Source organism: Xyrauchen texanus, chromosome 23, assembly GCF_025860055.1.
Source record: "Xyrauchen texanus isolate HMW12.3.18 chromosome 23, RBS_HiC_50CHRs, whole genome shotgun sequence".
In the NCBI taxonomy this organism is placed as follows: Eukaryota; Metazoa; Chordata; class Actinopteri; order Cypriniformes; family Catostomidae; genus Xyrauchen; species Xyrauchen texanus.
Window position 1 is genome coordinate 24,472,896 of NC_068298.1, and position 24,705 is coordinate 24,497,600.

A 24,705-nucleotide genomic window follows, 5' to 3' on the forward strand; every position below is an offset into this window, starting at 1 on the left:
CCTTGTGCCAGGGCTGTTTTGCACCCAACCAATATGTGCTGCAAGTTTGCTCTTGGGGCCTCACAGGGGCCTCTGGATTATTAAATCGACTAGAGTAGTTTTGTGATTTTTAAAGGGCACCTATTATGGCATTTAACATGTTCCTAATATTGTTTTGGGAGTCCCCAACAACAGTTTTACATGCATGCAATGACAAAAAACACTTTTGTTGTCTTATAATATGCATTTATGTTTACCTGATTTGCTCACCGACTCCCAAATGATTCGTCCAACGACTCATTTTTCCAAACCCCTCCTTTGCGTGACGCTAATCTGCGGTGATTGGTCAGATGACCCAGTCAGTTGTGATTGGTATACTCTGTGCAGAGATTGTCAGAAACGGAACGCCCATCACCACTTTGTAGTAAAAAAATCTAAATCAGAGAAGGAATTTGAGTTGATTTATGTTAGCGATCATAGCCCAAAGTTCGGTGGTAAACACCCAATCAGTTATTGTTTGCGTTAGCCCAACGCATAAACATATTGATAAAGCACTGCATTACTACAAGTTATTGCTCTATTCTTTATGACAACTCCAATAACATCGACAAACATTTCGCATATTTCCAAAAAATGGACATTGGAGACCTAGAAGCTGCGCTAAGCATAACTTACACAACACACACAAATACTTATTAAGCATGCTAAAAAACACATATAAGCAACAATTATTAATAATACTTACAGGTTGTGATTCGGAGGAGGAAGCTGATCCAAATAAACTTGGTACTGAACCTTCCTTCAGTATCAACCGGCTCGCGAATCCACACTTGAAAGCATTCATGTTCGTAAAGCAATCGTCATTAAAATGACGCGAACACAGCACAAGGTTCGGGCTATACTTGTGTGGTATAGTTGTAAATATAAACTCTAACCACTGATTCTTCACATGCTCGTCCCTGGGCAGTGAAAAAAAGGTCGCTTTTGATATGCACTTCAGAACACAGCGTCTTGTTGTCGACATGATGTTTTCAAGTTTTCCCTGGTGTCTGCGTGCGCAATGAGTGGCCGCGGACAATTTGATAATTTTTCGTCTTGACGTCACAATGAAAAGGAAAATGACACGTTGGAAAAACGATTCATTACATTGACTCAGAGTCGACTCCTACATTTGAGAGACAATACCTTTTTTTACGGTGAACTTTCATATATAAAACTTTGCAGGATGTTTTTGTTCACTTATATCTATGTTACACACTACATGAAAGGTAATTTTCAAAATTCCATAATAGGTGCTCTTTAAAAAATCATAATTCAGTAATCTGCTAATAATGTCCTGAAAAGTTCATGGAAATTCAACGTTCAAAAGTTGTCACACGGAGAGAGATGTCTTCATAAATGTAGCCCTTTGAGACAGACATGAAACTCCTATTTTTATTATTATATTGTCATCATCTTTAACTACTGGAGTTTCTAATCCAGAAATCAGGTAGAAATGATGTTGTTGTTGATTTCCGTCACTATCTGAGTCATCATGAATGGCATTATCATTCAACATATACAGTAAATCCAGGCGGTAAAATAAATCATGTTTTTAAATTAGACAGGCAACATCTGCTCGAGTCAGAAAGAAAGTTGCTTCACCTTTCATTCTGGCAGTGCAAATTACCTCTTAAATGGGTTGGGGGGAAAATGAGTATAGGATTAAAGGGCTAAAAGGAAGATTTGTGTATTCTTTTGAATTATCTTATCTATGATAATAGCTGTCATTATCTGTGTGGTTGCACACAGTTCTTAAGACTGTCTGTCGGTGGGTTTCTGAATAAATACAACTCTTTATGTCTGAATGTTCTATAACACATTACTATTATTTCACTACACTCGGTCGCAGATACAGTCGATAGATTCATGTGTAATTCTTTCAGTGTCTAGCATACAGCCCAAGTGCATTGCAGAATTATGTTTTGTAAGCAGTAACATATAGTCTCTAAAGATGAAGTGTGTAATTCTGATCCACTAAACAGTACAAAGCTGAATTTAAAATATAGTAACTTTTCAACTGATTGAAATCTAACAAGTTTCAATCAGCCCCCAAAACTTGGACAAACAAGTATCCCCACCCCAGGTTCACTTCATTGATTGAGCCAATGCTGAAACAGTCAGACTGCTGAAATAAGTGTCACAGAAACTACACATTTCACATTTAAGAAATTGCTCACACAAATCAGTGTATGCTTTGGATCTGGTCCAAAAGGTGACTGTGTGCAGGTCCCCTGCCAGAAAGGTAATTTTGTTAAAGGTCGTGACTTTAGAGTATGCTAATATATATGACGCAAGTAAAAAACCATGAAGACACCCACCCCCACTGTCTTTTCCCTAATTAACAGGCCTGTTTTTAATTAGTCATTGTGATGTGCCATCTACCACATTGGTCATTATGAATAAGTGGACCATATAAGTAATGTTGTGTAATGCTGAGCCTGGTATGGAATGTCATTATCTGTATTTCAACTATCATATTAAATCTGGGCTGTCTACAGGAGTCAGTCTTGGTGCAGAGAAATTATATTCTGTCCTATATGCAAATCAGCTCTCCCCATCAGCTATTCAGTGTTATTTACACCCTCTGTCAGCGAGCTCCATCCTCTTTTGAAGAATGCATCATTACATCCCAAAGCCTGCTGGATCCCAGGCAAGAGCAAATTCCACGCAGGAAATGTTGGAGTGCACGACTGGCATTGTGGATTTTTGTCATTACCTTGAAAGACACCTACAAGGGCGTTGTGCTTATCTGCTGTAGTGCATCAATTCTAATATATAACCGCATATTAGATTGTGCCGTATCAGCAGCCGGATGGTTGTGTGCCTAAAGGCAATGATAGCATGACAAATTTCATCATCAGAATGGCCAGAGATGAGTTAGCCGTCTCTTAATATCTAACATGCGAGGAATGAAGTCATTGATTTACTGAGATAAGCATCTGTGTAAGTCATGGTGACATCCAGGAAATCCACCATATTTCCATAAGTATTGTCTGTCTGACTACAGATCGGAGAATTCAATTTAAAACTTTATGAAGCAAAAAGTTATAGACATTAATAGTCTGCCCTAAAACCTATGAGCTGCCATGCAACTTCATATTTACATAGGCAGCTGTCTTTTAAGAAGGTAAGCTAAAGGCTCATTTATACTTAATCAAGTTCACCTACAATTTGATTAATATCAGTGGCGTTTTTGTTCTACTAATGTATTAGTTTGGTGATATTTTTCCTGTTCGCGCACATCTCTGAAATTCTTGACCTTGGAGAACTCGTCTGGTCGAAGAGCGTTGATGACTGGTTAAAACAATGTGTTTTTTTTTTCATTTACAATTGCGTGTGTCAGCTGAGGAGTTGTTACCTAGGTTAAAATGGATACAATATGAAGCCCGTCTCTCAGATACTGTGCAGAAGTATACTTTTTTATATGATTCCACAATGCGGCTTCGGCAAATGAGTGGAGAGAGATTAGAGTTTTTAAAGTGGAAGAGGCTCCATGACAATTTTAATGAAGCAAAGAAGTGATACAGCGCTGAAAGCGGTAATCCACGGAGAGAAAAACCTGCATTATTGGTATTACTTCCGTATTATAGGCTAGAACAGTACGTTAAACATGTGACATCACCCTAAATTACATTGTGTACAATAAATGCTGCCTTTGTTCGACTAGGGTGCTTTAGTTTGTCCAGGAGAAAAAGGTTTGGCTTCTTCCATACTATAAATCAGGCTTAACAGAGATTGAACCTCATAAGTGGATTTAGAATGCTTTACATAGACCACACCTCTGGATGCCACTCAAACATCGTTCTGCATAGGAAATTCTATTCACAATTACTTCCAATAGTATTTGTAGTTAACATGTTGCTAAGCTAACAATCATAAATATAGCAGAACACTTATCTGAAGTCAGCATGGTGCCCTAATATTAAACACAAATATTGTATGAAGATATTCAAATTTAAATAGATTTTTAAAAAAATTATCATTACGTTTCAATATTGAATGAATTCTAAGTATATTTTAAAGCTGAAGTGTTAATCTTTTTTTTACTGTTAAAATGCTTTGTCCTATCCCAGCTTAATTTGCAGACACAAGTATAGTTAACACATTCATAGGCTAATTTTCTCAAAAACTGTAAACACTGAATATCTGTGGCGCTTTTAAATAAAGCAGTTTGAAATTAGTGTTTAGTTTTGCAATTCCGTTGCTTATTCGGTGGCGTAGAAATTACACACTTCAGATTTAACATTTCTCTCGCTTTGTCTCACTATGATGAATTCGCAGTACCTTAAAATGTTGTCTAGTTTTAGAACAGAACTACAGAGGCCATGATTTTTTCAAGATAATAATTTCATTTTCATCTCATTAAATGTGCATTCAGTAATTTGAGGCTAATTTAAAAGGTTTTACACATTAACAAATTAATTGTGTTTTTTTGAAGAAGGGTCTGAATGGTGTACACTCACATGAGGTAAAGACTGTACTCAAAATAGTTTTCTATAAAAAGTGTTTTTATTATACATGGTGCGGTCATCCCTTCAATATGTTTCCCCATGTTTCACTAAATGCTGAAGAAGAAAATCCTTGCGCTCATTGGCTGCCACCTATGTAGATACGCTTGGCTATGCTTAGCGCAGTGTTATTTGGTGATGCGAAGAGAATACAAAAAGAGTACAATAGAATGTAATTATCATGCTTTAGAAGCAGAGACAACAGGAGATTCAGTAGCTGTACTGCCAAAGAAGCAAAAAAGGTTAGAAGGAAGAAGACAGACAGACCTGTAAAGGCAAAAAATCAAACCGGAAAACAACGTGTAATTTTATTTTCTTTGTTATCACAGCTATAGTGAGAGTGGCCTATCTTCCTCCAACTCTATGAAATGGCAAACATCTTAATTCGTTTAGTAGTTGGCACAGCGATTGTTGTGGATTTTGAGTAAACCACGACATCGGTTTGCTTGGAAACAAAACAAGTTCTTCAAATACAGTATTCGTGGACATGCTAAATTTGACCATTAAAAATAATTCTAATCATTCTTTTACCTTGACATTCTCTATTGCTAGGTAATTGAGGTTAATTTAATTCTAAGCAGTTTTCTAATAAAGGTAATAACTGTCTTTAGAAATAATGTGAAATGTAGACAGTCTCCAAAGATTATTGAATTGAGGGACAATAATAATTTGTCCTTAACTGTAGAAGTCTGTTTGCTTGAATTCTGATGTTTGTTTTTAGGCAAAGCAGTTAAATTATAGTAGTAATAAATAACTTTAGGAATTACCTCAAACTCTGACATTTTCCAGATGCAAATGATATTCCAAAGCTGGCAGGGGCAGCAGAGATGATCCTGCTTATCCACATCGATAGATGACAGTACAGCATCTAACACCACTGTTGTATCAGTAGTTAAAATACACGAAGAAGAGCAATGCTAATGCTAGCTAGAAAACTACTGAATGCCCTTTAATTTCATCAAATGTTCCTTTAGGGAACATTTCTTTGGAGTTTGCATCTGCAAATAAATATAATAATTTTTCTAAATATTTTTTTTGTTTTTTTTGTTTTCTAATAAAACATTTTTGTGTAGCAATCGCTAATTAGGATAGCACTAAATGTCTTAATCACTTTAAGCCTTTTTAACTTTATTTAGCTGGATTTCCCTTAGGTCAAAGTAGAAATGAGAGGATACGTCTGAGAATCAATCCATCCCCTCTCTGAGCACGTTCACACTGTTGCATGTCATTAATTTACAGCCACGGGTGATCTACATTCTGATAATTCCTTGTCAAGAGTTCGGACATGGAGAGTCACTCCACAGTCACTCAGAAATAATTAAGCTCACCTCATAGAGCCCGAAAATCACATTGTCTACGTCTAAACCCTTGGCGACGAAAGATAATGATGGTAATAGAAAGGACAACTGTGTTTGCATCACAGGTGTGCCATTTGTCAGATAGAAAGATTAAAAAAGAGGGTTTACTTTCAAAGAAAATAATCAGAGATATGTCTTTGTCTTGTCTTTAACAAGATCAACACTCTTGGTGTTACAGTAAATGTCAGACATGTTTGATGATTTATGAAGTGTATTCTCAGATAAGCCTAGCTCATGTGGCCTGTGATCTCAGTCATCAGATGACAGGGAGAGCAGGAGACAATAACTAAGCATCACCAACCTGATAAACCACTGTTGTGATTTATTAGCATATGGAAAAATGTCACGAAAAATGCCATGTGCCATAGATCTCAGTTATCTTTTATTTCTCCTTGTGCATTGGATGGAAAGAATATAGAACAGAAGAATAGAATAGAATAGAATAGAATAGAATAGATTAGAATATAATACCTTTATTGTCATTGCACATTTGACATACAACAAAATTTGCTGTGCAGCTCCTAAAACAATTCATCTAATGATCCACTCATGCACACACACTCAAAATACATACTTTAAATAAATACATAAAAATAAAATAGATGCATATCTGAAGCTACTACTGTATTGCACATTTACCAAGTGCTATTGCACCTTATAAAATATTATTGCTTGTCATATACAGACATTTACAGAAGTTATTCCACATGTCCTCCTTGTATGAATTATAACTCATATAATCAGTTGTTTGTCCTATGGTGTGGAGTATTATGATAATGTTGGTGTGGTGGTGGTAGGGGGACTAGAAACTGTTTTTAAGCCTGAAATTATGGGTCTTTAAGGTCCTGTAATGCCTTCCAGATGGCAGCAGAGAGAAGAGATGATGATGGGGTGAGTTTCATCCTTCAGAATGCTGCTGGTTCTGCAGCATGATCTGAATGTATCTTCCAGTGAGGTCAGGGGGAGTCCAATTATTTTCTGGGCTGTGTTTATGACTCTCTGGAGAGCTCTCCTGTCTGCTGCTGAACAGTGCCATACCATACTTTAGAGCAGTGTAGAAGGACACAAGCAAAAGACTGGTTGGTTTTCCTAAGTGTCCTTAGAAAATAGAGCCACTGTTGAGCATTCCTGACCAGGGCAGTGGAGTTTATTGTCCATGTGAGGTCCTCTGTGATATGGGTTCCTAGAAACATTTAGCTGGAAACCCTCTCCACTTCTTTTTCTTTGATGCTTAGAGGAGCGAGGCCCTTGCTGTGTCACCTAAAGTCTATGATGAGTTCTTTGTTTTGTTTTTATTTTCAGTGACTACATTGTTTTCTGTATGCCATCCTACCAGATTGCAGACTTCATCTCGTTTGCAGTCTCATCCCCATTCAAGATCAGTCCCACCACTGTTGTGTCATCTGCAAATGTAATGATTGTGTTTGTGGGATGTTTAGGGATTCAGTCATTTGTGTAAATGGAATAGTGGAGGGGACTCATATGTGAATGCTCTACCTCTCAAAAGCCAGAGCTCCTATATGGTAGTCAAAGAATCAATTAAAATGTAGGAGTTGTAGAAGTGCTACTATTCCTAGAGCTTACACTTACACTCTCTTCTCTGTCTGGGTGAGTGTTGAAACGGTTTTCCTTTATCGTGGTAAAGTTAACAGTTAATGCTAAAACCAGTTGGTACAAACCATTTGTATTAGCCTATCCAATGTGTACAAGTGTTGCGTGCATGCCTGTTTACATTTTGGCATCAAAACCAGCTAATAACCAATTGATTTCAAATATCATGGAAACAAGGTTTTCTTGCTTTGCCTGGATTTTTTTGTTTTTTTAATAAGCTGATTTTTGAGAGATCTCAGTGTGCAATGAGTGTGTTTACACTCATTTACCTCTTCCCAAAGCAAACATCTCCAAACTCTTAATGCTGAGCCATACAGAATCCATCCAGATGGAGGCTTTATTTTTGTTTTCATTTCTTTACTTATTCATGCATGCAGCTATTCGGGGAAGCACAGGATTCATCTCACCGGCGTAAATAGCCACACCATCTAATATACTTCAATTTCCTCCCAGTCAACCAAGCGAAATGTAATGTGGAACAGACAGAACCTGGGTGGAGTAGTAATCTGCTCTGGTCACCTCTAAACACCAATATCATTGGCCATAATGCTCAAGACCTTAGTCCAGCCTCCGTGTCCCCTTTCCGCTCCTCATTGTCTAAGGCTCAGACCCCTTGAACTTGAAGAGGGAGTGCCCTGCTCAAGGATGGGATGTGTGAGCATCCCTAAATAAATTACACACAGACATAAGTGGGTTTTCACATCAGGCTGTTCCAGCAAAATGCTCTGGTACCACATTCTCGCTGCTGGTCTCATTTCCGAATGCTTTGGAGCTCTCACTTCAGCAGGCCAGCTGACAGGTCATGGTGTCAGATCTCATATCAGATCCTCCGGAGAGACAGCACTTCATAACAGGTGCAAGGCTGGAACTGGCAGGACTTTTAACTGTGCTGCTAATGCACTCTCAATGGCACTAGTGAAAAAGAAACTCTCAGGCGGGAAAACAACATGAAGAGAGCCTATGATGCACCTGACTCATAAGCACAGGCCTGCTCAAGCTTCTTTCACAACGTATGCACAAGGTTAATTGAACAGGTGTGCTTCTTCTGGGTAACAGATGGATTAATAGATGTTTACGAAAGAAAAAATCTGAAGGACAAGAATGGACAAAGAGAGTGAAAGTTTCACACATTCTCCTAACAAGTTAGTCTCTTGTTTAGCGCTTATTAACCTGAAAATGAGAATAAAAGGAAAATAAGGTTGCAGGCCAGTCACTGGAAGGACACAGAAATGCTGCATATAAAATGTCCTGATGGATCCTTGCTGAATTAAGAGGCAACATTTTCTGCATCCAGGCTCAGTAGGCTTTTTATCCTCCCTGGAGCAATAGTCTTTGTGAGAGCCAACAGACATTAAAGGGTTAGTGCACCCAAAAATGTAATTATTCTCATCATTTACTCACCCTCATGCTATACCAGATGTGTATGACGTTCTTTCATCTGCAAAACACAAATGAGTATTTTTTTACATAATATCTCAGCCCTGTAGTTCCATACAATGCAAGTGAATGAATATCCAAAATCCATATAAGGGAAACATGAAAGTAATCCAGACAACTCTGGTGGTTAAATAAACATCTTCTGAAGTGATAGGATAGGTGTGGGTGAGAAACAGATACATTTTTAAGTCCTTTTTCCTTCACGTTCACATTCTCCTTCTTCTATTTTTGTTGATTCACATTCTTCATGCATATCGCCCCCTACTGGAAGGGTAGGATAATTTATGATAAAAATGACTTAAATATTAATCTGTTTCTCACCCACAATTATCATATCATGTCTGAACACATGGATTAAACCACTGGAGTCATATGGATTACTTTTATGCTGCCTTTATGTTGATTTTGGAGATTCAAAATGTTGGCACACATTCACTTGCATTGTGAGGACCTACAAAGCTGAAATATTCTTCTAAAAATCATAATTTGTGTTCTGCAGAAGAAAGAAAGTCATACACATCTGGGTTGCCAGGAGAGTGAGTAAATTATTTGAATAAAATGTTTTGGGTGAATTATATCTTTAAGTTCTCTATCGATCCTTGGTGTTTTCATTCAACAATGTGGAGGGGTGACTGATAGCAAATTTAATTATTAACAGAGCTTGTTGACACCACTGCATAATTGTTGTAATGGCACTCTTTGATGTGTAGAAATGAGGCATGGCACCTAATACAGATTGGAGTGTGCGTTCCCCTCTCTGTGGAATTTGGAGAAAACAATGGCCCAAACCATATTTGGACATTTAAGCCACACTTCAAATGTATGAATTTCATTGCATTTGATTACCAAATATGAACCCAAGGGCATCTGCAAACATATGATGCTAGAACTGTCTTCACTTTTCTTAGACAATTTTGTAATTAATTACTGAATGGTCCCAAAGTCATTTTTATTGGATGTTAGAAGTCAGTTTCCCTCTAGTTCGCGCAGGTGCCCTAGCAGAGTAACAGTTTTATTTCATCTTCTTACTTGTCCCGATACTCTTAATTTTGAACAATATATCTATTGCTTTATCATTTAATCCTGGAAGCATATTTTAGCATATTTTAGGTTTTGCTTGAATAATGTTGTTTTCTTACAATAAATGTGACTTTGTTTTATATGTGACATCTATACATTGGCATTCAAGTGTCATATACTTCTTGGAGACACTTTAATTTAGTTCTTGTGGTTTCAAAGTGTCCCTGAGCTATTCCTTTTAGTTATATTGCTTTATTTTTCTTTTTTATAAGCTTTATGTTTTTTCAGATTTGGCTGTGACTCTAAAATTAGTTTAGAGAGACATTTGGACAATTTAGTGCCACAAAAGACATCTGGCTCTTATGCGTGCCTCAGTTTGATGGACGTTAATGCATGACACAGCCTTTATCCTCAGCATGCAGTCACCTGTAAACAGACTGAACTGTTGTCATGCCTTTTTGACAGTCTAGGCTTCTCTTCACACTCCATTCTGCGATCTGTGGTGTGCAGGGCGATTTAATATACCCCATAATCTCATAAGCCTGTAGATTTGGTTTACTTGCTGCAAAGTCAGTGTTCTTGCAAATCTCAGTTACATATGCAGTGGCTGAGAGACATTGCCAGATGCCTGGTGTCGATACAAGGCATTAGAAAGGAGAGGATAGAAGCTGTGTGGCCAACCATGCACATGCATACTTTGTAGAAATAATTAAATGTCAGCCAGCTCACTCCATTGAGTGCCTCACTGGGGGTTTTACGACCTGCACAGTCACGATTCGGCAGCCCTTTTCCATGACTCAGTCCTCCAGATGTTGTGATGGAACACATACTTGCATTTACACGCACATTCTGAGCATACACAAACTCCTTCTATTAAACACTATCTTCTCCCTCACTGCCTCCTCTTACTCGCTGTGACACTTGACTTTGTTTCTCTCTTCACCTATTTCTCTCCCCCTGTGCTGTGAAAGATAAGCTCCAACCCTCTGCCAGGGTGTTTGTTTGGGAAGCTAATCTGATGTATGAAGTTCACAAATCTGGCAGAGGTCTGTGCTTGTTATCCCCTAATTAAAAATGTGATAGTGCACATAAATATATAGGAGAGACTGAAGAGGGCCCCAGGGCATTCTGGTACATTTGGCAGAAGCCTGAGGGGCAAGAAACCACCTGATATCGTGACAGTAAAGAGACAGATAGTGTAGCTAAAAGGGACTGACAACAGTGGGGAGAGAAATAGAAGTCTAGCACTTATTATGCTTTTGGAGCTTGGGTTGTAAAACAAGATTTGTTACAAGTTCTCTAATCAGAGTTATTCAAATAACAAGAAAATAAAAACAAACAAACAAACAAGTGATGTGAATCTAGATATATATTGACAACATTTAAAAGTTCAGGGATAGTGATAGTTCACCCAAAATGAAAATGCTGGCATCATTTACTCACACTCATGCCATCCCAGATGTGTATGACTTTCTTCAGCAGAACACCAATTAAGATTTTTAGAAAAAAATCTCAGCTCTGTAGGTCCATACAGTACAAGTTAATGCTGGTCACACATTTTGACTCCAAAAATCACATAAAGGAAACATAAAAGTAATCCATACTACTCCAGTAGTTAAATCTATTTCTTTAAAAGCAATATTATGACCTTTTTTACTCTAAATCTCCACCTTAACGTCCACTTTCAGATGTGAAAGTGAAACTAAACAGGCACCACATGTGACTTTCAGATGTAAAAGTGGAGATTTAGAGAAAAAAGGGCTTACATTTGTATTTGATTTTTTGGAGTTTCTCACCCACACCTTTTATATCACTTCAGAAAATATAGATTTAACTACTGGAGACAAATGGATTTCTTTTGTCTTTCCTTTATGTGATTTTTGGAGCATCAAATGTCTGATCACCATTGAGTTGCATTGTATGGACCTAGAGAGCTGAAATATTCTTCTAAAAATCTGATTGTGTGTTCTTCAGAAGAAAGAAAGTCTTACAAATGATGAGAAGATTTTCATTTTTGGGTAAACTATCCATTTAATGTTTATGTATTTGCTCAGAAATGGCTTAAAAGACTGTTTTCCCCAAAGAGCAACCATTATAAACCAAACTGCCATTGTTGCTAAGTGGATTACAAACGCTAATAAAACAGTTATAAAATAGTCAAGACATGTCAATCCAGTGTTTGTCACAAAATTAAGACAAGAGTGATATTTAATAATTGTCATTCATATGCACCATTATAACAATCCTTTGTGGTAATCAGCATTATTTAGCTCATATAATTTTACTAAAACAATATAATTTACAGTATATAAAATGCCATGATGTTGCAATGATGCGAACAAACTGCTGAGTCAGTGGTTTAAACTGCATCATTGAATTGGACAGTTTAAAAGAGCTGATTTGCAGAAATAAATCAAATAACTCTTATCAGCATTTTTTGCTACTGAGTTTTAAATCAAGACAATATTCCAATACCTCGGCATTAGCACTCTCATGCTAAACCATTCATACAGACTTTAAGAAATGTAATGACCAAATAAAATTGACATTAAAATCACTGTGATTGCCACATTGATTGGTAGTTTCTGTAATCTGCAACAAAATTAGATGAACTGTATAGTAAATATTTAATTTAAGGCACAGTCTTGCATAGGTCTTTTATTTCTTGGTTTCTTTTGTTTCTTTGAAGACTGTGAACTGTTTGACCTGAGTTTTATCAGCTCGAAATAACACAAAACAAAATAGAGCATAATCATCTAAGGGGTTTGCCTTAAGTATTTGTTCCTTAAATAATGTAACATTAGACTTTTATTTTCAAGTTTGTTTCTTCTGGTTTTGTTCTTGTAAAAGATTCTGTGCTTTCAATACACTGCCTGCTGATGAGACAGAGAAATAATGTAGACCATATGTTCTGGCAGTTTCTATCAGATCCATGTGGAGAGATCATGGGTCCAGCTGGTTCTAGTGGAAGCATGGCCCAACAGGATATTGTTAATGGAGCAGTCATGGGTCGCTTGGGAGCATGTTTCCCATTTTAGTAATTTTGCTTTCTTGTGTCTGAGATCCTCTGAACCAGCCTTCCCTGCTCTCCTGTCCTGGCCATTGCAGATGATGAATTGTGCTACAGTTAAGCAAGCAAAGAAGTAGGACAAATTGATCAAAGTGTCAGGTGCCCCTTGTGATGTCTAGGTCTCCAAAAAGACAGAAATGAAGGAGCTGTCGAGAAGTTTCTAGAATCATGTTGCTTCTAATAAATGTTTTCCTGCCCCTAAACACCCAGCTTGGGCATCAGATGAATGCAAACGTGTTTTGGGGACACAAACTAATTTACGCATACAGCTACTTTAGGAACTGTCATTGCTTCCAAAGGGCGATGGCACACTAGGAGGAAAGAGCCAGTGAGAAGCATGTCCCGTTTTAAACCAATAAGCAAAGCTATCAGCCAATGTGTTGAGGAGCTATTAAAGATAAGCCATGCTTCTTCTGCTCTGATTTGTTTTGGAACAGTAAGTTTAATTAGCTTGATTTAATCTAGGTAGCTGTGAAACACAGCATGCTGTGTGAACTGCTTCTTTGATTTTGGAGTAACCCTGAAAAAGGGTCTAGAATATAAAATGATACAGTAGAAGCCAAGACAGAAATGAACACAAATCATTTGATTCTCATTTTATCCACCCTCTGCTTCTTTGTGCTCATTTTTTAATCATAATATTAAGGCTTTGTTTAATGTGTATGGTTGCTTTCAGAGCAATATCCATGCAGTTCTGTCTCAGTGTAGCGAGTGTGTGGCATTTTCTGAAATTAATTATGTAGTCGTGTCAACTTTTGTCCTCTTTATAAATTCAATTTTCTGACCATCATCTACTTTGAATGCACAAGGAAACAAAAGATTGATTAACAAGCATGAAACCGCTGCCTAAAGCTACCAGCATCTCCGCCACAGACGTTTTCTCTCTGCCAAGGCAAACGTTGAAATCCCAACTCATTCACTAAATATTTCCCAAGAGCTGCTCGATCATGTGCACAAAAGTATTGATGAAACGATCCCACACACAACAATAAGTCACCATAATGATTCTAGTTTAAAATAATGCCTCTGCTGGACCACTATGATGTAGTGGGGACCCTACAGTAGGTCTCATTAATGCTGGGTAAAGATAGATGACCCAGATAAAAGACCAAAAGCTGATTTTTGAACCACATCATTGACCGATGCTATGGAGATTCTGTGCCATATGCTCATGCTGAAAGAAATCTTAACTTTAATTATTTCAAATCTTGCGGATGTCAGAGTAATGTATTAAGGCAACACTCTTACCCAACCATCTTAAGCATTGTGTGAGCATAAAAGGGGAAAGTACTATATATATATATATATATATATATATATATATATATATATATATATATATATATAATGTATATATATAAACAGTGACCAGTGACAGGGCTTAATATATACACTTTTCCTTATACTGTATATTCATACATATTTTAACCTAACATCTTGATATTGATAAATAATTATCCCATGAAGATGTTATGTATCAATTACCCATATTCTAATAATGGAAATTAACAAATCAAACATTTTGTTTTCTTCCTGGGTTTATTCCTTTCAATTGACAGACCAGCTTGCCTCATTGTCTCTTAGAAGTTAAACACTGTTTGCTATGGAGACACATCACATTTTAGTGGCACAGCTGTTTTTGAGGCGCATCTCACTATCATCGAACAATGACAAAAAGCCCCTGTATTGACCGGCACCACACTAAATCTTCATAAAGAGCACTTAGCTCCCATGTGCAAGCCACCGAACGAATACCTGTTAATGGCCGTCAGTGAACTTTTTCATCCTTCGGCTCCTTTCCATTTGTTAGCTGCTGTCTCTAGGCATTTATGCCTTTAGGGAGCCACACTGTTCTCTTTGCCCTCCGCCCCATTCGCCTCACCTCACTGCAAACCCTTTTTTTTTGCATGTAATTTTACTCCCAGTCTCTTAGTTTGTTATAGCCTGGCATGGATTGGGCCTAACTGTGCAAATGCACATATTTGTACATGAAACCTGTTTGCAAACAATTTTACACTAACATCATTCATCAATACGTTAACATATATATATATATATATATATATATATATATATATATATATATATAGGGTAACAATGATTAGGTGGTTGTAGGTGGGCTATCAATCTGAGATAGTTCTGCATAAAATGCACCAAGTTACATGTAATCTAAGTCTGGATAAATAGTGTTTGTGTAAGAATGACACTAGCCTTGCTGCAAATGCTCTTAGGTTACAGTGCATCTTTAAGGATACAGTATGTTTGGAAAATGTCCACCTGTTAAACTGAGTGAGAACTTCTATGCACATAAATACTAAACTTGCACATTCATTAGTGAATAAGACCAAGTGTGTGGATCTGTAAGTGTGAGTAGATATGTATGTGAGTGTGTTGTATGTGAAACTAAGCTTTGACACTCTACTCTGTCCTTCTTACAGAAGGTGATGAGACAGGCGTGATGGACAGTCTGATGGAGGCCCTGCAGTCTGGAGCAGCCTTCCGTGACCGCAGGAAACGAACCCCACGCAACGGTAAGCCCCCTTCCTCCATCCGTATTTCAACTGACACCAGCCACCCACACTGCACTTCTTCTTGCTTTACATTCCATCACACCTTTAAAGAGCAACATGCAGGTTGGACACCCCTATATAGCATAGTGTATGTTGATGATAAAACAACTAGATTTTCTGAACTGGAGTAATATATATTTAGCCATTAACGATATTTTGAGATAAATTGTGATAAAATAACTTCCGCGTCTATAAAGCACTAACCGGAAGTGACGATGGGCGAGGGAGTCTGGTCAAGTTCAAGCTCAGGTTACAATGAATGCGAATGAAGAAACCGAGTTCTCCGGTGTGGACGAACATGCCTATGATGGCCCACAGGCCTATAATTATGAGCAAATTAAGAGTTAAAATAATTAAAAGTAAGACTTACTCTGCTAAGTCCTCGTTTTCGTTGCACAGAATGTCTGCTAACGTTAGCACTTTGTCCTCCAGTCCAGCCCGCGGCAAAATCCGGTGTACACTTTGACGGTGGACTTGATTCCATCGAGTGCACCGAGGGAACAGCATCAGTAATCAGCCTCACGTGGTCCTTACTCCGAAATCCCATCCGAGACTCCAACAAATCTCCAGGTCGATAATTCTCCGGAGTGAAATGTGCGCCACAAATGACCGAGTGTGTGGTAACAGACACGGCAGTGAAGTCTGCTCTCTTCACCTGCACAAAACGCACTCAAGACCGAAAAGCATTGTTTTTTCTAGAAGGAAAATGATGGACACGATGTCCTGACAGGCTGGAATTCGTGCAACCAGCACAAACACAATAATTTACCATTATGGCTTCTCTAAAACTTTCTGTACTGCTCTAACTACATCAACACCCACAATGAGAGCTGACCGCGAGCTCTTTTGTTTGCCTCAGCCTCTACGTCATATGACGCGTTGATAGCGGGAAAGGCGTATTCCAGAGCCTAGCACATTTTCATCAAAATCTCTACATCAAATGAGATTTAATTAGTAATTTCTACATATGTGTTTTTAAAAGACCTCTGCAGACAATATAAAGTATTAATTCAGTTATAAATTCAACCTGCATGTTGCTCTTTAAAAATGCTGAACCCAAATACCATTTCCCTGCACACTTTTAAAATTAGCTCACTTGGGGGGGCCTGGGTAGCTCAGCGAGTAAAGATGCTGACTACCACCCCTGGAGTCGCTAGTTCGAATTTAGGGTGCTGAGTGATTCCAGCCAGGTCCCTAAAATAAATTGGCCCGGTTGCTAGGGAGGGTAGAGTCACATGGAGTAACCTCCTCATGGTCGCAATAATGTGTTTCGCTCTCGGTGGGGCGCATGGTAAGTTGTGCATGGATGCTGCAGAGAATAGCATGAAGCCTGCTATGTCTCCTCAGTAACACGCTCAACAAGCCACATGATAAGATGCGTGGATTGACGGTCTCAGACGCAGAGGCAACTGAGATTCGTCCTCCGCCACCCGGATTGAGGAGAGTCACTACGCCACCAAGAGCACTTAGAGTGCATTTTGAATTGGGCATTCCAAATTGGGGTGAAAAAGGGGAGACTTTTTTTAAGCTCAAATTATTGCCCTTCTAGGTCCCTGTTTTGAAACATTTCAATATGTTTTCATATTGGATTAATTGCTGCATTACCATTCATAAGTCACTAATTACATAAATTGATTGTAGACTCTGGGTCCTTGGAGGATGGTTTAACATAATCTTAATGTTAACATATTCCATCCTGCCATGATGAATTGAGCAGACCCAGGGAGGAGGAAACAGACCACCTGCTGTAGGTGCTTTGCTGAACTGAAATGCCAAGGACGGGCAGACAAATGTCTATAACTGCTCTAGCTTTCCAGAACAGCTACAGTGGCCTCAATAAGTCACTCTTTTCCCAAAGTCCTTGTCTATGCATGCTTACTGTGCATAAACTTGCTTCTGTCATTAGAAATACTCCTGTAATGTAGTGAGCTATATATTGTAACAAAAAAAAAAAACAGCATAATTATCAAGAGAGCCAAATGAGAAAAAATACCACTTACAACGACATCACTGCTCAGTCTGAGAGGAGGACATTTGTGAGGAAAACTTCTGATCACCACAACAACTGCATCTAATCTGTATAACATGTTGTTAGGGTTGACACACCTGTCCCACTTTCACCAGGACCACTGATTTGTCCCACAGTGCCTTAAATAATGTAAATAACTTTATCTTGTCTCACCAAAAGTTCTTGCTATGATCCCTTGTGTCAGTGTGGGGTCTAATAAGAGGGCATGAATAAGAAAGGTGTCATGCTGTATCAAACCTGTCTCCCACTCAGCGAGGCTGTGAAGGCCCCCAAGCGCTACCCCCTTGACAGAGCCTGCCAGCAACCACCAGGGAAAGAAAGCAGCATGCTCATAGCTCAACTACTACATCCAGCGCTGCGGACCAATCTCCCTGACATCTGTTTGAAAAAGATTGACATTTAGGAATGAAGAGAGCGTGTAGATTAAACCTCACTTTCTGCGCAGTGCTCCTTCTCTTTATTCTGTTTCATATTCAGTCTTGTCTCTCTGCCTTTCTTTTTCTTGTCTTCTTTTTCCTCTTCACTCTCTCTCTCTCTCTCTCTCTCTTTCTTTTTTATTTGATGAGTGTGTGGGCTGAGGTTTGAAAACTTCAATTTTGGAGTGGATAATTGGTTACGAACTCCTGAAATACCTCTTGTTTGACATCTCTCCCAATCTCTTTCTCTCTCTCTCTCTCTCTTTCTCTTTCTCTCTCTTTTCTGTCTGTCATTTTTCACTTTGTCAATGTTGCAGGTGATCAAAGCCCTTCCTGTTCTGCACCTCGGTGGCCGGGTGCTAACCATGGTAACAAAATGTTTATCTGCCTTTACCCCGCTGTCTTCCCTTTAACACTTGCTTTTTGCCCTAACTGTACTACATCTGGGTCAAACTCGAAATTAACTATTCTGAGCTCCAAACTGGATGTGCACTTTCAGATTTTCCTTTAGTAAGCTGGTCTCGTAGACTTTGTTCAGAGAGGCAGCAAAAATTTGGCTCAAATCAATTTCGCTGTTTGAAAATTTATTGGAAAACTCCAACTTAAATCAGATTTTGTTTAACAAAGTGAGTGAAAATGAGTGAACTTGAACACAACTATTAAAGATAAGTCATGATGAACATGAGTAGAGGGGAAATTTCGAGTTTTCCATCCACTGCTTCCATAATGACAGCTACACTCATGTGACTTATGAGAATACACATTTTGTAAAAAATGACGTTGGGGAACTGAAAGCTGAGTTTACAAACAAATATGTATTATTGTCTCAGTTCTAGAAAGAAGCCTCTTGGCATCATGCTGACACTTAAAGGGTTAGTTCACCCAAAAATGAAAATTCTCTCACCATTTACTCACCCTCATGAGTTCCCAGGTATGTATGACTTTCTTTGTTCTGCTGAGCACATTTGAAGAAAATATCTTAACTCAGTAGATCCTTAAGATGCAAGTGGGTGGTGATTTCAAATTTTGAAGCTCCAAAAAGAACAGGCAGTCAGCATAAACATCATCCAAACGACTAGAGCGGTTAAAATAATGTCTTATAAAGAGAAACAGCTGCTTTTGGTATGAAAAAGATTAATATTCAATGACTTTTTAACTATAAAACATTGCTTCCAGTTTAGCAGCAGTATGCGTGCATGATGTAATTGATTTGGCATGTTCACACGAGAACTGACGGACGTGCGTAACACCCGGAAGAGCAGCGCTGTTTACAACTGAGTAGGAGGAAGACTGTACAGAAGCTTTGTTGGTTTTGGTTTAGATCTGTATTTGTATCTGTATGACATTTTCACAAATGTCAGTTTGTTTGCTTATACTGGATGTCTCAAACGAGATAAGAATGTGAGATTACATCCGTAATATGCCAACACGAATTCGTCACACAAGAGACAGCGTGAACTCAGCGCTCTCGCAATTACAACACACGCACGTTCTACTGCTGGCCGATATATATTTAAAAGTACTTAAATATTGATATTCTTTGCACCAAATGGGATTGTTTCTCTGTATAAGACATTGATTTAACCACTGGAATCGTTTGGATGATGTTTATGCTGACTGCCTGTTCACCATTCTATATTTTTCTGTTTTTCTTCAAATATGTTCAGCAGAAAATTCATACACACCTGGGATGGCATTAGGGTGAGTAAATGATGAAAGAATTTTTATTTTTGGGAAATATATCCCTTTAAGTCATTACAATAGCATTGTTTATTAACTTCACTGTCTGAACCAAGTGATTTCATCACCTGATAAATAATGGACAGGCAGGCTTAAAAAAATCGAATTTGCCTGCAGTGTGAACAAAGCTTTAAGAAATATTTGACCATTGCTCCTCATATTGTTAACCCTTCTCTAAGCACCATTTCCAACAGGATTTTGGTTAATGCTACATTTTGGTTTCACAGTTTCTCATTTTATTCTTTGTTAAGGTGTCATAATTCTGATTTGGCTATTCGATCACATAGTTTACGTAGGCAGGCTTCCTCTAGAGTGAATCAGCTTTTGATAAGAAATGTGGGAGCGCATTGACTGTGTGTCCTCTCTGGTCATTGGAGCTCAGTCTAGTTTTTCCTATGTTTTTAGCCATATTACTGTAGATACCTAACTAGCACACCCTTGCAGTGATGAAGCATGGCAGCTCGTTCATGCCTGTGGAAGGCTTGTAGAAATGATCTGACTGAAGGGTCGCTGCTTTTCTTAATTCCCATGCACATTTTATTTTTCCTCTAAAGCTTTCCATTCTGTTAGAGAGTCTCATCCCATGCATAGAGCACCGAAAATACTCACTTTTAAGAGATTCTATCCTTTTTCTGCCCTGGCCTACTTTGGTGCAGCTATGACAGAGCTTTATAGTGCACAGTGTCTAGAGCGATTGTGTATGTGGGTCTTTTATACGCTATGTGCTTGAAATTTCTTTTAAATATGTGCACGACACACTTCCTCCCAGAATCCCTTCACCGTAATGCTTTGCATGTCTATGTCAATGGCACAGAAGTGTATATCCAATACCACACTAAGCTCTTGGGTGTATATGTACATCATGTATGATGTCAGCTAATTCAAAGGTTCAATATGTGTTTATCTTCTATCTTTCTGCTATTTTACTGATATGTTACATGAATCATTCAGGATGAATCTGTATGAATTCAACATCTGCAAGGTATAAAAATGCCATAATACTCTTCAGGTCCAGATTCAGTGACATGCTCCTGAGTGAAATTTAAATGAATAGGTATTGTATCTGTTTGTTGTTGTTGTTTTGGCCCAGCTCTTGTGCAGGAACACCTTTTGGCATTGTTTGACAAGAGAAAGACATCAAAATTAGGAACTCAATTAAGTTTTTTTTTTTTTTGCATGAATTGATTAAGTGATAAAAGACACCTTTAGTTTAGGACACTTTAAGATGTGTGTCTGTGAGAAAGGAGCTATTTGAGGAGATTTAGACAGGCATCTGCTTTTGAGGCTCTGCTGAGACCATACGATGAGACATGAAACATAAGATGAGACAGATGTGATAAGATTAGACAGCTTTTGTTTTAGAATGTAGCTTTATTGGTCTACGCTTTTGTGGTCCGTTGCTGTTTGAAAAATCAGCACATTAAGTTTTTAAATCTTGATGTTTAAAAAGTATTCCCGATTGGGCAGTAGTGCAATACTTTGTGAACTACCAATTAAAACAAATGATCGCTGAAAAACTACTACGGTAACTACTTTCATTTTTAAGTTTAATGTGCAGAGACAACTACACAGCTTGCCATATTATAGGCTAGTGCGTATTCTGATCTTATCAAAATGCACATTTTCCAACTCCAAACCACATAAACTGGAATGCTTATCGAATTCAATCATTTTCAGGTGCGTATTTGTGTAATGAGGGAGGGTGTGGCAAAAGTGACTAATACCTTATATCAGTGTGTGCATAATTATTAGGCAGCTTCATTACCTCAAGTAAAATGGGCCAAAAAAGAGATTTAACTGACACCAAAATGTCAAAATGCCTTTTCAGACGGATGTAACACTCTTGAAATAGCTAAACTATTGAGGCATGACCACCGGAAAATCAAACGTGTTGTTGCGAATAGTCAACTGGTGCGCAAAAAATAAACGGAAGCTACCAGGAACCCATTATCCTCCAATGCTACCATATTCCAGAACTGCAACATACCTGGAGTGTCCAGAAGCACAAGGTGCCAAGTGCTCAGAGACATGGCCATGAAACACGACCACCACTGAATATATTCACAAGTTGAAGTATCAAGATTGGGCAAAGAAATACATGAAGAAGGTTTTAAGGACAGATGAAATAAGAGTGACTCTTGATGGACCAGATGGATTGGCCTGTGGCTGGATTACTAATGGACACAGGGCACCACTTTGAGTCAGGTGCCAGCAAGGTGGAGGAGGGGTACTGGTATGGGCTACTATCAGGATGATGAAGTTGGATTTTTTCGAGTTGAAGATGGACTGAAACTCAACTCTCAAACCTACTGCCAGTTTCTGGAAAGTAAAATCTTCAAGCAGTGGTACAGGAAGAAGTCCTCAGCATTCAAGAAGGCCATGATCTTTATGCAGGACAATGCTCCATCACATGCATCCAAGTACTCCACTGCTTGGCTAGCAAGCAAGAGCCTCAAAGATGCCAAAATAATGACTTGGCCCCCTTCCTTACCTGACCTAAACCCTACAGAGAACGTGTAGGCCCTTCTCAAATGTGAGATTTACAGTGAGGGAAGACAATACACCAATTTTAACAGCATTTGGGAGGCTGTGGTTGCTGCTTCAGCGAAAGTTGATCGTGAACAGATCAAGAAACTGACAGACTCCATGGTTGGAATGCTCATGGCAGTTATTGAAAATAAGGGTGGCTATATTGGTCACTGAATATTTTAGAAATGCCAAAAATGTTATTTAATTGTCATTTTGTGTTACTTATTTGTTGCACCTACTCTAAAAATTTTGAATAAACAATTGTGTTGGGAGAAATATTTTTTGTAATTTAGTTGCCTAATAATTGTGCACACTTATATATTCCCCTGAGAAAGACAAAACTCACTTTTTCTTAGTTAAATATTCTGGTTTGAGGTTCAATAACATTTTGGATTGACTGAGAGCATTGTTTTTGTTCAATAATTAAATAAATCCTGAGGAATACAATTTGCCTAACAATTAGGCACGCAGTGTATAAGCAGGCCATTTTTAGGTTGACTTGCCGAAAAGTGTAAAGACTAGTTTCATGGTGCTTTCAAAAATTACTCTGTATCAAAGCATGTGAGTGAAGTGGAGCGGTGTGACACTCCGCTAAATAATCTGCTCCATACGTGTGCGCTCCGCTCAGCCGCTTACGGCCCAAGCGGATGCTCCGCTCATGTACCGCTCACACTCACTGGTAAAAAGAAAGTTAGCTCAAATACCGCTCCAACATGAAATGTCTCTGTAGTGTACTTATTTCCAGGCACGAACACACAACCGAGCAACTGCCCCTATGCCTACATGGACTGAGGTGCCCCTCTTGGTGAAATATAGGCTATAGACCGACATTTATTAAATTAACAGTTACTTAGTAATGTACACATCTGAAATTATCTGATTGTATTGTAGTGTTTTAGTATATAAACTAGATATACGGGTCCTACATTATCATTTGTAAGCAGTCAAATATTTCTCTGTTAGCACATATGCCATTGAACATCTTCAAATAATGCCATAAAAAAACAAATTTGTTCTAACTTACCTTTATTTACTTTGAACAATTCATCAAACAAGACTCTACAAGTGATAAACATATGTGTGTGTTTGAGTCATTTATGGCAATAATGGAAACATGGACTTGTATTAGGAAATACAGGTAAAGGTTTACTGATATAATGCTATCTACGGAAGACGATTAGGGCCAAGCAATAATAAAAAAAATAAAGCCATCTCGAGATTAAAGTCATTATAATGCAAGATTAAACTCGTTAAATTTCGAGAAAAAAGTCGAAATACAATTTTGAGAATAAACTCATTAAATATCGAGATTAAAGTCATTATAATGCGAGATTAAACTCGTTAAATTTCGAAAAAAAATTCGAAATACAATCTTGATAATAAACTCATTAAATATCGAGAATAAAGTCATTATAATGCGAGATTAAACTCGTTAAATTTCGAGAAAAAAGTCGAAATACAATCTTGAGAATAAACTCATTAAATATCGAGAATAAAGTCGTTGTGTTTCGAGAGAAAAAAAAAAGTTTAATCTCGCATTATAATGACTTTATTCTCGATATTTAATGAGTTTATTCTCAAGATTGTATTTCGACTTTTTTCTCGAAATTTAACGAGTTTAATCTCGCATTATAATGACTTTATTCTCGAGATGGTTTTATTTTTTTATTATTGCTTGGCCCTAATCCTCTTCCGTAGCTATCAGACTTAAAATGAGCAATTTCTCATCCTAATTTTGTTTTCAGCTGTAAAGGGTGTATTAAATTATCCAGAAATGAGCAGTAAATGTTTTTCTCTTATTCAGTATTTCAGAAGCTGGACTTTATATACATCAAAAGATCATGTCTTGTGCAGGTGCTCTTTATATGGATAGCAGGGTTTAACCATGGATTTAACAAATCAAAAATATTTGTCCTGCATAAAGTGAGATTTTGTCCAATATATATATATATATATTAGATAAAGTCATGTTTAATAATCCTAAAACAAATACAAATGATTTAATTCACAAATGACTCTGCCTTTGTTTAAGAAAAGTTATTTTTTTCTTCTAATGTACAATCATTTATAGCTTTTTTTCTCTGTGCATGAATGCAGCAAGCGATGTCGAAGATGTTTTCTGCAACCACTAATCTACAATCTGTTTTTTTTACATTTCACTTAACCTTGAGGTGTGGATTTGGCTTTGGGAAACTGACCAGCTGTTATGTGCCACTTCAGCCCAAAGCAGGAATCAAAAGCAACAGGCATTCAATTAAGTGAGCTAATTCCACTATGAAATTATCTATGTGATAGCGGAAATATTTACCAATTAAATGCTCAGTTGTACAATGAAAGCATGAATGCAGAATGCTGTGCCTGTAAATTTGGACACACTGATCTTCAAGATCATACAT

At 37.9% G+C, this 24,705-nt stretch overlaps 1 protein-coding gene across 8 annotated transcripts in view; it reads left to right on the forward strand.

Annotated features, from left to right (window-relative positions):
• The window catches only part of diaph2 (diaphanous-related formin 2), a 559,041-nt gene that overhangs the window by 481,992 nt on the left and 52,344 nt on the right, over positions 1-24,705 (forward strand). For 7 of the 8 annotated variants that reach the window (XM_052154718.1, XM_052154724.1, XM_052154721.1 and 4 more), the window contains 2 exons: positions 15,464-15,556; positions 18,358-18,408. In XM_052154718.1, the coding sequence (XP_052010678.1) occupies positions 15,464-15,556; positions 18,358-18,408 (144 nt within the window). The remainder of the gene's footprint in view (positions 1-15,463; positions 15,557-18,357; positions 18,409-24,705) is intronic. The other variant, XM_052154723.1, reaches the window with a different exon arrangement.